At 38.7% G+C, this 11,800-nt stretch overlaps 1 protein-coding gene across 3 annotated transcripts; it reads right to left on the reverse strand.

The window, feature by feature from the left end:
• Window positions 1–272: 272 nt before the first annotated feature.
• LOC123114190 (U3 small nucleolar RNA-associated protein 25) lies at window positions 273–11,002 on the reverse strand. 3 transcript variants are annotated; one of them, XM_044535572.1, is made up of 25 exons: window positions 10,870–11,002; window positions 10,694–10,768; window positions 10,277–10,358; window positions 10,118–10,183; window positions 9,090–9,264; window positions 8,670–8,811; window positions 8,071–8,176; window positions 6,944–7,044; window positions 6,737–6,859; window positions 6,410–6,490; window positions 6,072–6,217; window positions 5,550–5,622; window positions 5,337–5,414; window positions 4,596–4,634; window positions 4,425–4,513; window positions 4,178–4,242; window positions 3,770–3,816; window positions 3,629–3,688; window positions 3,333–3,404; window positions 2,131–2,160; window positions 1,550–1,644; window positions 1,301–1,406; window positions 1,107–1,169; window positions 830–901; window positions 273–621 (listed from the first exon to the last, which is right to left on the reverse strand). In XM_044535572.1, the coding sequence occupies exons 3-25, from the start codon at window positions 10,317–10,319 to the stop codon at window positions 547–549; spliced, it is 1,947 nt and encodes a 648-aa protein (XP_044391507.1). In that variant the 5' UTR covers window positions 10,320–10,358; window positions 10,694–10,768; window positions 10,870–11,002; the 3' UTR covers window positions 273–546. The 3 variants fall into 3 exon arrangements, with proteins under 3 accessions (XP_044391507.1, XP_044391508.1, XP_044391509.1); XM_044535573.1 differs by having other exon boundaries at window positions 10,277–10,361; XM_044535574.1 differs by lacking the exon at window positions 10,694–10,768 and having other exon boundaries at window positions 10,870–11,001.
• Between the last annotated feature and the right edge of the window lie 798 nt (window positions 11,003–11,800).

An 11,800-nucleotide genomic window follows, 5' to 3' on the forward strand; every position in this document is an offset into this window, starting at 1 on the left:
CGCATGCTGAAACGCCACATATGCATGGTACGTAGGCATCCATCACAGCCTCATTACATTTGTCATGAAATATATATTCACGGACATATAATTGATGTTGTATATTTTTGTTTAGACAGACAGCAACTTCAAGTTGAGTAATAGAAAACGCTATTTCCAGGTTCAAAAAACAAAATTCTATGGCCGGCCTGTAAAATGTATCGTGGAAAAGGTGGCTTGGATCGGAAGGCTTGGGCTGTGGCTGGCTTGGTTATCACTAAATTAGTTTCAGATCAAAGAAAAGGCCTAAATTAGTTTCATTATATTGCCCATAAAATAAAATTTCCATGTACTGAAATAAAGAAAAGTTTGGCTGCCACAAAGCTCAAGATTTGCTCAAGATTGATGAGAAACAAAATTTGGAAGCATTAACCCTCCACAAGGTATAATCCACTACTTACTACAACATCAGGCACAAAAACTTTCAGCTAGACTAGTCAACAGGGGATTTTCAGCTCATGTTCAAATATTCTAGTCGGCTAGGCTGTCATGCGCTCACGCGCACGGTCAGCAGAAGACAAACATATCCTTGTCGGAAGAAATCAGCCTCCGTGCAGACGACGTTCCGACGATCCGCTCCAGCTGCAACAGAGAATGTCGGCGCGTGTTAACTTGTTTGCTAGGCGCTCGAATGCAATCAAACTGAATTTTAACAGAAGAAATCCAACGTATATATGAACCGGCTATCGACTATCAGGCTCCGACATGCTTTTTACAACGCAGTGCAGATTGCTAACTTTGATGCGCTACGAACATGGAACCAAACTTTTACATGAAACGGTCGTCTCACCTTGAGGAGGTCCAGACGAGAAAAAAGCACATTGCACCTGGGATTTGCTGATTCGCCGAGCATATTCACAAGCTGAAACAAAAAGGAAAAGCCCAGGGTCAAGATAGATAAATCGTTTAGGCTTCCATAGCGCAGCTTCAGACATGCTAGTATGTGGTGCTATACAGTCGCAGTCTAGTCACAATATACTCCCTCCGTTCTAAAATAGATGACCCAACTTTGTACTAAAGGTAGTTCAAAGTTGAGTCATCTATTTTGGAACGGAGGGAGTACATACCTCTGGATAGAAATCCTTTCTCCCTGGCAATGAGTAGATGACCAAATGATGTCCTCCCCTGATCTGCATATTTAAAAGTTAAAACCAGATTTTTAAGCATGCACTAATAAACACTAAAGTGTGTGCTCATGAACGACAGAAGAGCACATCATAACAAGTACTCAAGGGAGGGCCTTTTAGATGCTATATATGACCTTGTATCTGTGGAAGAAGTGAGACCTCTCACTATAAAGCAAGATCTTCTTCTGGCCCTCAAAGAACCAGAGCCTTGCACGAGATATATCCTGCTGTGACGTCGCCCTAATATAAGAGCGCATATAGACAGTTAATATACACAAGACAGAAAAAAACATATTCTCAATAAAAATGAAGACTGAGAGCAGACCCCTTTTAGTAGTTGAGCAAACAAAATAAGCTTACAAGAATGAGGAAGGTCCACTTACTCCCCAATTCTACAGAAAGACGCATCCTGAGATTTTAAAAAACTGCTCAGCCTAATGTATTCAAAATAGGAACTGGCGAATAGCAGCACTCCGCCCTGCATATTTGCAACAAACAATTAGAGAAATATTGCACATGATATTTCCAATCTACTAACATAAAATTTTCTTCCAGCATGGTGTCATTTCCAGACAAGTATGGCACATCCACCGGCAAGATTTACTGCAAAATGCACAACATTCTGCTACACCTCCGACAAATACTGTTGTAAAACTTTCCTGGGCGATAATAACATTAAGTATGTACATCCCACTGCTACACAATGGTATGTTTGGTTCTATCCCTCCAAAATGCTATGTGCTGTCAGATGCAGACATAGTTTCTTGAATTCTTAAACCCCCTAACGTTTTAATTAACTATCAGGACCTAACTCCTACAGGTTGACATTTAAAGCTAATCCTCCTACCAACATCGAGAAATACCAAATTTAAGTGAACATGACAGCATTGCATGTCGAGAAATACCAAATTTAAGTGAACATGACAGCATTGCAGATATTACGACTATATAGAAGAAACAATACCTCATCTGACTCCTGAATCTTTGGGTACACCTGTATCATTACATCATAAAATAGTCAATAATACGATATACATATATAGAAACGAAAAAAATGTTAGAGCTGTTCCAATAATTAAGAGTCAAGACCATAAGAAGTGGCCAAATAAAACTGTATACGGCCTCATAATTTTACACGGCGCCTGACACTGAATGCGATTAGTTCTGAGCCATGATATCATGTGGGATCAGCACTTCTGTCTACAACTACATGTCCCAGCTTGTGCTAACTTTTGGTGTAGCTAAACCATTTTTCATAAAATTGTCACAACATGGAATCCCCATGTATAAGTTTACAATATTGCTGGAGCACTTGATTTGGATGAAGCACTGGGGCTGCCCCTTACTTGATTTGGATGATTAGGTTTAAACTTGTTATTTCTTAAGGCAGTAAGGCGAGCACACACCGCCCTGGCGCCTAAGCGCCTAAGACGGGCAAAATTGCAAGGCGCTGGCAGGACACCTTGTCACCTAACCTAAGCGTCCAAAGCGGGATGCCTGCACACAACTTCTGTTGAGGTCGGTCAATGGCCTTGATGGAGTGGATTACACGCAGAATGACACCAAGGTGGCTTCCGTCCATACTGCATTACACGACTTCAATGAGAATGAGTTTCTCCAAGAGGTCCGCGCACGGTTGCTGCAGGCTCAGCAGCATACCAGGAAGCACCATGACAGGTGGCACCATGAGCTCCAGCTCACTCTTCCCGTCAGCGCACTAACACGATGCCTGCCCCCGCCCAGAGTGTTCCATGCCCTCATACATCACGGAATCAGTCATGTCCTTGTCCACTGGGAGGGCACAGCTTCTAACGATGCTATTTGGGAGCACCTTCATGAGTTTGTCCTACACTACCCTCAGTTTCAGCTCGAGGATGAGCTGCTTGACAAGGAGGGGAGAGATGTCATGTGGGGCATGACATACAGCCACTGGCAACAAGGACCCATGGCTGTGGACACAGCAGAGAAGGCACAGGCTGATTTGGAGGGGGCACCACATCCAGATAAGGATTTAGGTTGCTTCCCCTTACTAATTGTTTGCATACAGTAGTTTACACATGAATTAAGTACTGTAAAAAGACAAGTGATAGTTGTGAAAATGAGCTGAATGTGCTAAATTCCATAATGCATTTGTCAAAAATGCATTACAAGGACAGATGGACTCACCTTTGTGCAGAAATATTCAAAGCGGGCATCATCAAGTTCACCAATAGAAGATGCATCAAATCGTTCATACACCTGTATAGTGATTGGACAGTGAAAAACATTTGTAATTTCATAAAACTGTTTTAGCACTAAGATGTGTCTATTGAGCGAGCCCATCCAAAATTTATTAGAAAACTCAGCAAAAACCCTGATTCTTGGCATCAAATTTCGTTCAGATGCACTGGACATATCTGGACAGTAAATTTGCAATGATGCGATGGGAGTCTGGACTCTGGAGAGACAATGAATTAACTGACCTGCCGTATTTCAAGCTGTACTTTGGGAAGAACACCTGTAAACTCAGTCGCCAGCTTAATCTGAAAAGGTTGAGTTCCGGCATGTTAGAAACATGAGTCCAACACGGCAAATAGCCTAGTGACTTCCAGCATACTATATACCTTCCCCTCGTAATTTAGACATAATCCGTTGAACAAAGCATTCATCTCTGCTCAGCAAGCAAAAAGTTAGAACATAAATGGGTTTATAAGTAAACAAGTAGATGATGATGCAAATAAACAAAAGGTCCACTCTATGTAGCACAATTAAGAATAGAAGCAAGTGTCACTTTACACATGCACAACTAGTGCAAGCAATTTTGAATACCAAAGAACCATGCATAACACCAGGGGACACATACACCACTCGCAAAAATAATAATAATGTTTAGGAAATAAATGCAGATCATGGTTAAAAGCATAACTAGTTTAATTTTAGTTGATACTGAAAATTCAACTGAATGATAGAAGCTGAAGCCTACAAAAAATTGGAATCCAATGATGGCCAGAGTTCCAAGTGAAATTCCATACCTGGCGTAAGATGTGAACTTAAGATTATTGTTTGCCGATAGTACCGTGCTTGCTCATCCAGGTACCTTAGCCAAATAAAGAAAATGTAACAAGCATGAAACTGACCTCACAAATGTCAAATCAGGAATAAATTCCAAGTCTTTTTGCAGTTCACAATACAGTGAGTTGGCGTCTTATACTCTTATAGATAGAAGTACGGTAATAGAAGATGCCATACAGGAATAGATATCCATGAAAAAAGAATTACCATGGCCTGATCCGCATCACATTGGTTACATGCTCTTTTGATGGCAAATGATTTAGTTGTTCAAGAACAGCATGAAGATGTGACCAATTCTACATTTGTAAATAACACAGTTATTTTTACCAGCAGGCATCAGAAAATAAGTACAGCAAATTATTTGAGTTGGAGTTTAACCTGCATAGATATCACATCTGCGTAATCAACAACCACTATCTGCACAGAACAAATGTATCGATAATTTAGAGCTTGTACAGAGAAAAAAACTGAATGTGCACAGTTACTGTTCCTTTATGGAAGTCTATGTTGACTTGTCATGGCTTCAACTATACAAATTGAAACACAGGGTTTCTTATTACAATACATTAGCAACTCTGAAGTATTGTGAAATACTTCTGAGACCAATGTACCAAGTACAAATAACTTTTCTCATACTAAGTTTTTTGGCACATGGTCAGAGTGCCACAAGTTTTAAAATATTCATGAGTCAAAGAACTACAAGTTTTAAAAAATACCCAAATCAAAGAACTAGAAGTTAATAATTCAATGAAATACAAGGTTTAAATTAAAAATTGTTGAGCTACGGGTACTCTGAACAAGCGTTGCAATAGCCAGAGCTCTGTTAATTACCATTTGGACACATCCCAAGCATAGCATTCTGGAGCAATTAACAGGAATTGACGTGTAGTTTATTGAAATGTTTGTCCACTGAACATGCAGCTAGGAAAATTTAATTTGAAACTTATACCCCCTTCAAAATGATGACGGAATACTTGAACTTTCAAGAAATTCATTCAATCAATGTTTACAGACTGAAATAGATTATTTACACACTAATGGTTATAAAAAATGAACTAATATATAGGACTGGAGATAGTAGTAAATAGAAAATAGTATATGGATTCGAGTGGAACTAACTTCAATTGATGACAGGAAATCAGAATCGTTTTCCTTGGGACGTCCCTTTTTCTTGGTAACTTCACCTCCATCAATTTTCTGATAACAGGCAGGTATAATAAGGTCAGTTGCCTATGAGGTGTCCCCAGAACAATAAAAATATACAGCTGCTGGGCGCATGAGTAATCATGAGTAATTAAGTGTATTAAGAAACCTTTGTTAAAGAGTACTTACAAGTTTAAGCGCTAAAGGAGATGCAACTATGATATCAGAAGCGTAGAAATTGCTGTATAACTTAACAGATTTCCTGCAGAAGCATTAGTTAAAACATTAACTTTTTAAGAAATCTTATATAAATATAGAATCCTATGTAAATATAAAAATATCAATGTGAAAGGAATAACGAATTTAAGGACATATAGTTTGCTAAAAGCATGAGATCTCACAGTGCAGATAATAAAAGAGTAACCAAAAGGTTCACAAAACACATAAGATACTGAAACATTTTACAAGATGAAGTCTCAACAAACTAGTGAATATGAGTTATAATTGTAATTTTTGTAATTGCTTCTGCTTCTGCTGAAGATTTGCCTATTCCTTTAACATACTCATGTTCACTTCAGAAGCCTGTGATTGGCAATGAAAACTGAAGAAAAAAATTGAGCTGTTGACAAAGAACTGTGGAGAGTACATAGTAGACGTACTAGTCCTCACAACTAGAAAATTATTACAAGGAAAAATTAACAGTACACTTACTTTGTAAATTTTATTCCAAAAAGAAAGTGATCTTCAACATCCCCAGCAAACAGAAGGTTAAAGTCTGTTGGTTTTGAACTATTTGGCTCCTCCAGTTCATCATCTGATTCGCCAAACTCTTTCTTGAATTGTCCCATAGAATTATCCTATAAATAAAAGTAAGAATTCTCTATTTATTAGCACCAGAGCAAAATAATAACTGAACCAGCAACCATAAATTATATATGCAAATGATTTGCAGATCCAAATGGAATTCATGGTATAATTTGGCAGCGTATTTCAGAGAAATTGATATTCAGATGCTATCTGTAAGAGTAGCTGCAAAGGTCAGATATTACCTTTTGTGTCAGCGGAGATAATTGGATTAATCTCTTCACAATGCGTCGGGCAATGCTTTTGAGAGGTAACAAGAAAAGAACCTAAGGTCATGATATAATACAAAAGAAAATAGTGATTAGTTCAACAGATCAAGATACAACAAAATTACAAGTTGTGTATAAATGGAGGTACAACAACATTTACTCTTAACAAAAAGAGACATAGCATTTACTTGGTAAAATAGTGCAGTTAATTGTCAAGCAACTGTAGCCCAGCACACATCTATGCAGTACATCATGCCAAATAATATACCATTTTCTCAAATGTGTCACGACTATATGACATACCTTTGGACGAGTAAAACCCTGATCGCGGTACGAGTCGTCCTCCATAACATCTGTGTTAGCATCATTCCTAAGCTTTGCATCATTCTTAATGACAACATCTCTTGTCCTATGGACATGGCTCAACTGCCATTGTGACAATATTGCACATTAGTCAGCATCAAAACAGGTACAGTAATAATGCTACCAAATAGGGATTGTGAAACTTACAGCATGCATAAGATATGCGTCCATAGTACTGGAATCCACCTTACTACCCTTAAGATAAAATGGCTTCTTATTACAATGCATTATGTCACGATAGCTATTACCTGTAATAGATGATTAGGATTAGAAATACACTTAAAAAAAGTGATAGAGAGAGCGCACTACACCATTTTAGGGAGGAAGCATGACATGTTACGCCACAATTTGTCTTAGATATGCTTAATTATACGAGAAACTAAGTGTATAAACGGAGTTGGTAACTTGGTATGTATTAAAAGCCTAAAACCATATTGGTAATAATTCTTTTCTCAAAAATAGCGAGAATGCGGATCAAGAAAAGACGTGCACAGCATAATCTTTAGAATAAGGGAACCACAAAAGGTACTTTATGTTCCTATACGCCAAATTCACCAAGCCGGGCACCTGACAAAGTAGGATTAATAAACATCACCAATTCTCAGGGGCATTTACTGTTTTCACAAGTTATGGACGGTATTAACTGGTTCTGCAGAGGGGGGAAACAGAAGACCCCACCCATCCACCCAACTACCGAACAAAAACACCCACCCAAAACATGTTCAGCTTGTTTGTGAACAAAATAGTTTCAATCCTTCAGGTCGAGCGGAATAAATGAAAGCCCACATCTGGATCAGTCGAGAGCCTTAAAGGACGCAGTCTTCCATATGGAAGAATGTATCCTAAAATCTTTACTTTCCCCTACTAACAGAATGGGCAGAGAAGCTCCTGCTGGCTTCTTCGGGAAAGAAAAATTCTTCCTAGTTCACTTTGGAGATCAGTTTTAGAGTTATCACACAAACACGTAGAATAAGTGTCATCGCACGAAATTTACAGTTGCAAGTCCTGATCCAACTAATATTATGTCCACTTTTCTGTTGTTGAGATGTGCTACAAGAACTAATCAGAAATATGGATCTTCGTGAATTATAGAAAACTAGCTCTCTTATTCCTCTCAGGCAGCACTATTGATTAACTAATATATCTTAAGGTAATGAATGGCATGCGCTTTAAGTAGGCACCAATTTTAAACTGGGCAACTTTAATGTTCTACTGAGCCATGCCATTTGTGAAATAAGGCACTAACTAAAAGATAATCAAATGGGAAAACTTACAAAGTGAGAAGAACCTCGATCTATAATTCAAATCATCAGAGAGGACTTTTTGCCAGTGGTCCTTCAATTTTCCTTTGACATCAACAAAAAGGTCATCAGAAGGTCCCTGAAAGTACAAAGCATTAAGAATCAGCTTTCAATACAAAGCCGCCTGAAGTATTTATTATTCAGAAAAACATCCCTGCACTACTAATGAAGTTGATAACTCAGCATGAAGCAATAGAGTAATTTGATAACTAATGTAATGGATCAAGTACACAAACACAGAGGAGCAGGGACAAATATTTCAGCAGGACTTGCCCCTTGAAAAAGCACACTTCACCTACCACTGCAAACATATTGCAAGTAACTGCACATGGCTGTGGAACAGAGAAATGCACCATAGTAACCCCTCACAAAAAGTGTTATAACATGAATATAGGTCATAAGATGATTTAAACACATGATGAACATGAAATTTGGTCTTCAAATTACAAAAATATATACAGCTAAGCTATCAAAGGCTCAAGTTCAGTGACCCGCATTTCAAGGAGAAACAAGATAATCAATCAAAATAATTTAATGAGAGCGTATCATGATGAAATAATTCCATGAAGTACCTTAATTTTTTCACCTGTTCCAACCCATTTGGATTTTGGAATCTCCTCTGCAGGCATCTCCCATTTAAACTTACTCTTCTGATTCACTAATGCATTGACTTCATCATTTGCTAGCACGTGAGTGACATGACGCTGAAATGAACTGGAACATACAAAAAGGGGCGGTGTTAGAACGAGTTATATGAACATATCATACATATAATGCAAGAAAATAAAATGATGCAGTAGAGACAACATCAAACGAGCATTCTTAAACCTAGACATGTAGGACAAAGATGGTGGCATAATACACTATAACCAAAAACTGAATGACCGATATCATATAAACTAATATAAATATTGTCCATTTACAATAGCAATAATGTGTCCCAGTCACTGAAGAAAAAAAAATGTGGATATTGTTGCATTAATAGCACCGACCATGACGACTCCATTTCATCAAAAGCATCACTTTTATTGCTTATCATATCATGTGCCTCATCCTCACTGGAAACATTGCAATCATCTGAGTCATCGTCATCATTCTGATGTAGGACTTGAGGGCTCTCATTGGGTGGTTTCTCACGTCGAGCAGCCTTTGCTGCTATGATTCCAGCTGCATGCAATACTTAAGTAATTAAGTGCCAAAAAATGGAAAAGGGCATACTGACACATTGCACATCACTGTGCAAAGAATATTGAGCCAGTCATAATGTCTGCCAAAATAACACCACTCTAGCATCAGTAACCTCCCTATAAAATATTTGGTTGGTGAAACCTATGAAGAGCTACTTGTCGCTTTATGTTACTATAGATGCGAAATGTACAGCCCAATAGCGAATAAACCATACCTCTAAGAGCACAAAAACAATAGAGAATAAACCATAAGTCCAAGAACACAAAAAAGTAAAGTTTGGTTCAAAATGAATAGAGATGATATTGGATTAGAAGAAGAGGTGGAGTAGTACTATTCATATTAGAAAGAAACACATTCAACCGTGAAACTACACCCCTTCAAATCCACTAATAAGATCATCAAAACTTTACGAATAACCTGGAGAAGGTTCATCAATCATGTATATCTAAGTTAGACAGTTACATACTTACTGAGTCTTAAATGGATGGCTCCAGCACTAGCCATTGTCATAGAAATAAATTCGTTTCAAAGTATACCAAGACATTTTCTAGTATGTACCACTTTCTAGCCTGTACTACCACAGTACCCCAGCTTCTAAGTAGAAACTAAACTACTGAACCCAGAAATTGAGTTGTCATTTACTCATTTTTCCTCTAGAACGCAAGACTTCACCAACCACCAGCATACAATTCCAAATAATAGTTTTAGTATGAAACAAGTGAGGAAACCGAAGCACTACCGATTAACGCGTACTCTATTGTTATTATATATACTGCCACTGTTTGCCAAAGAGAGACAGTGAATATGATTCACACGGTAACGAAAACCAAACCTGAAGAGTCAGGAAGACCATCGTCAAGCACCGGCCTTTTGGGCTTGTCACGGCGCCTCTTCTGACCTGAAACCACACGACAGCGACATGAGGGGAGGGAAACTGAGCAAGGCACAAACCCAAAGCTTCAGGCAAGAGACAGTGACTACGGTTTCATACCTCGAGGAGTAGCCATCGGAGAAACGGGCTTTAGCTTCCCCATCGGCACCAAAGGAAGGCAATGACACCAAATGTTCAGGCTCTGCTATGAATATATTACACAAAACTGAACTAGCAGTATAATAATGAACAGAATAGATAAATCGATTTCAGAAGTGGCGATGGATTGTTTTTGCCCCAAAGCTGAGTGGCCCTATTTTCGGTTCATACAAAAATTACCATGTACTCCCAAGCACCAAAACATGATGATTTATCATTATTTTACTAACCTATACACACATGGCACCGTCTATATATTGCTCACTGCCTCTAATGTAGCAAATCATTGCCACTTTGCCAGAATATATGATTAATCGCTGCAGATACATACATATTACAGTGTCTAAATAGTCTAGCGAATTTTCTGGTGCCAATCACCTTGCAGCAGGGGAAGTCGAATGGGAGCAGAGGAGGTTGAGCGGCAGCGGGGGAGGTCGGCCGGTGCAGTGCTGCCTGCGGCAGACAAGAGAGAGGAGCGGGTCACGAGAGGGTGCAGCTCGCCGGAGGAGAGTGGAAAAGGGGAGGAAGCGCAGAGGATATTGGAGAGGGCTTACCTGCGTCCGTGCGGGGGTCGACGGACCGGCGGCGGCGGCGGCGGCGGTAAAAGAGGAGGAGGCCGAGGAGGCGGGCAGGGTATGGGGTCGCGCTGAAGGGTCGCCAAATCGACTCGCGTCAAGGGCAGTTAGCGATGGGCTGGCCCAGGTGCGCTGGAGGCCACAGCCTCGCTTTTCTTCAGGGTTTTTTCACGTTTTTCGGTTTCCTTTTTTGTTTTTGTTTTTTTACTTTTGTAGTGTCAAAAACGTTTTTATATTACACTTTAGCTATATTTCAGTCAGCTGAAATTCCATTTTTGGGTCAATCGAATTTGTGGCCATTGGATTTTTCTGTAAGATTCGTGCTGCATCTTTTTCTGACATGTGTTGTCTGTTGTGTGGGCTTCTTTTTTTTTGGACTGACCCCTTATTTGGGTCAGTCGATTTCTTTCTGGGCCGTAACCCATTAACTGTGCAATCCAGCCCTCCTCTCTCTCCCTTGATTTTTCTAATACTTTTTTGCTTTTATATGCTTTTTCTTTTGTTTTTCTGATTCTCTGTGTTAGTTGGTTGTATTTCTATTTGGTGGAATTTTTTTGATTTATTTCTGTTTTCTGTTTCTATGGGGTTTTTCCCCATTTTCTTTCCTTTATTGGTTTTTTGTGGGTTTTTGGCTAAGTGTAATTATATACAAAAAATACTATATAATATGTGCCAAAATTCCATGATTATATGTACACTAAAAATGTGCAACTTCTGTGAAAATAGTTTGCAAAAATATTTCATTATTTGTCTTATTATTTTTAGTTCCTTTCTTCTTTAATGGGAAACCAATGACACTAATTCATTGTTCTTAGAAAACTTCACTATTTAATAGTTTAAGTTTTTATTTCATTTTTTTATTCTTCAAGGGTAATACCAATACCTCTAATAAATTCCTACTTAGGAATAT

Source organism: Triticum aestivum, chromosome 5B (assembly GCF_018294505.1).
Source record: "Triticum aestivum cultivar Chinese Spring chromosome 5B, IWGSC CS RefSeq v2.1, whole genome shotgun sequence".
Classification (NCBI taxonomy): domain Eukaryota; kingdom Viridiplantae; phylum Streptophyta; class Magnoliopsida; order Poales; family Poaceae; genus Triticum; species Triticum aestivum.

Coding starts and splice junctions, on each gene's coding strand:
- LOC123114190 (XM_044535572.1), bottom strand. CDS start 10,319: ATGGGGAAGCTAAAGCCCGTTTCTCCGATGGCTACTCCTCGAG. Junction 4,243..4,424: donor GTGATGCGGATCAGGCCATG/GTAATTCTTTTT, acceptor TATTTGGCTAAG/GTACCTGGATGAGCAAGCAC. Junction 1,170..1,300: donor ACTTCTTCCACAGATACAAG/GTCATATATAGC, acceptor TTAAATATGCAG/ATCAGGGGAGGACATCATTT.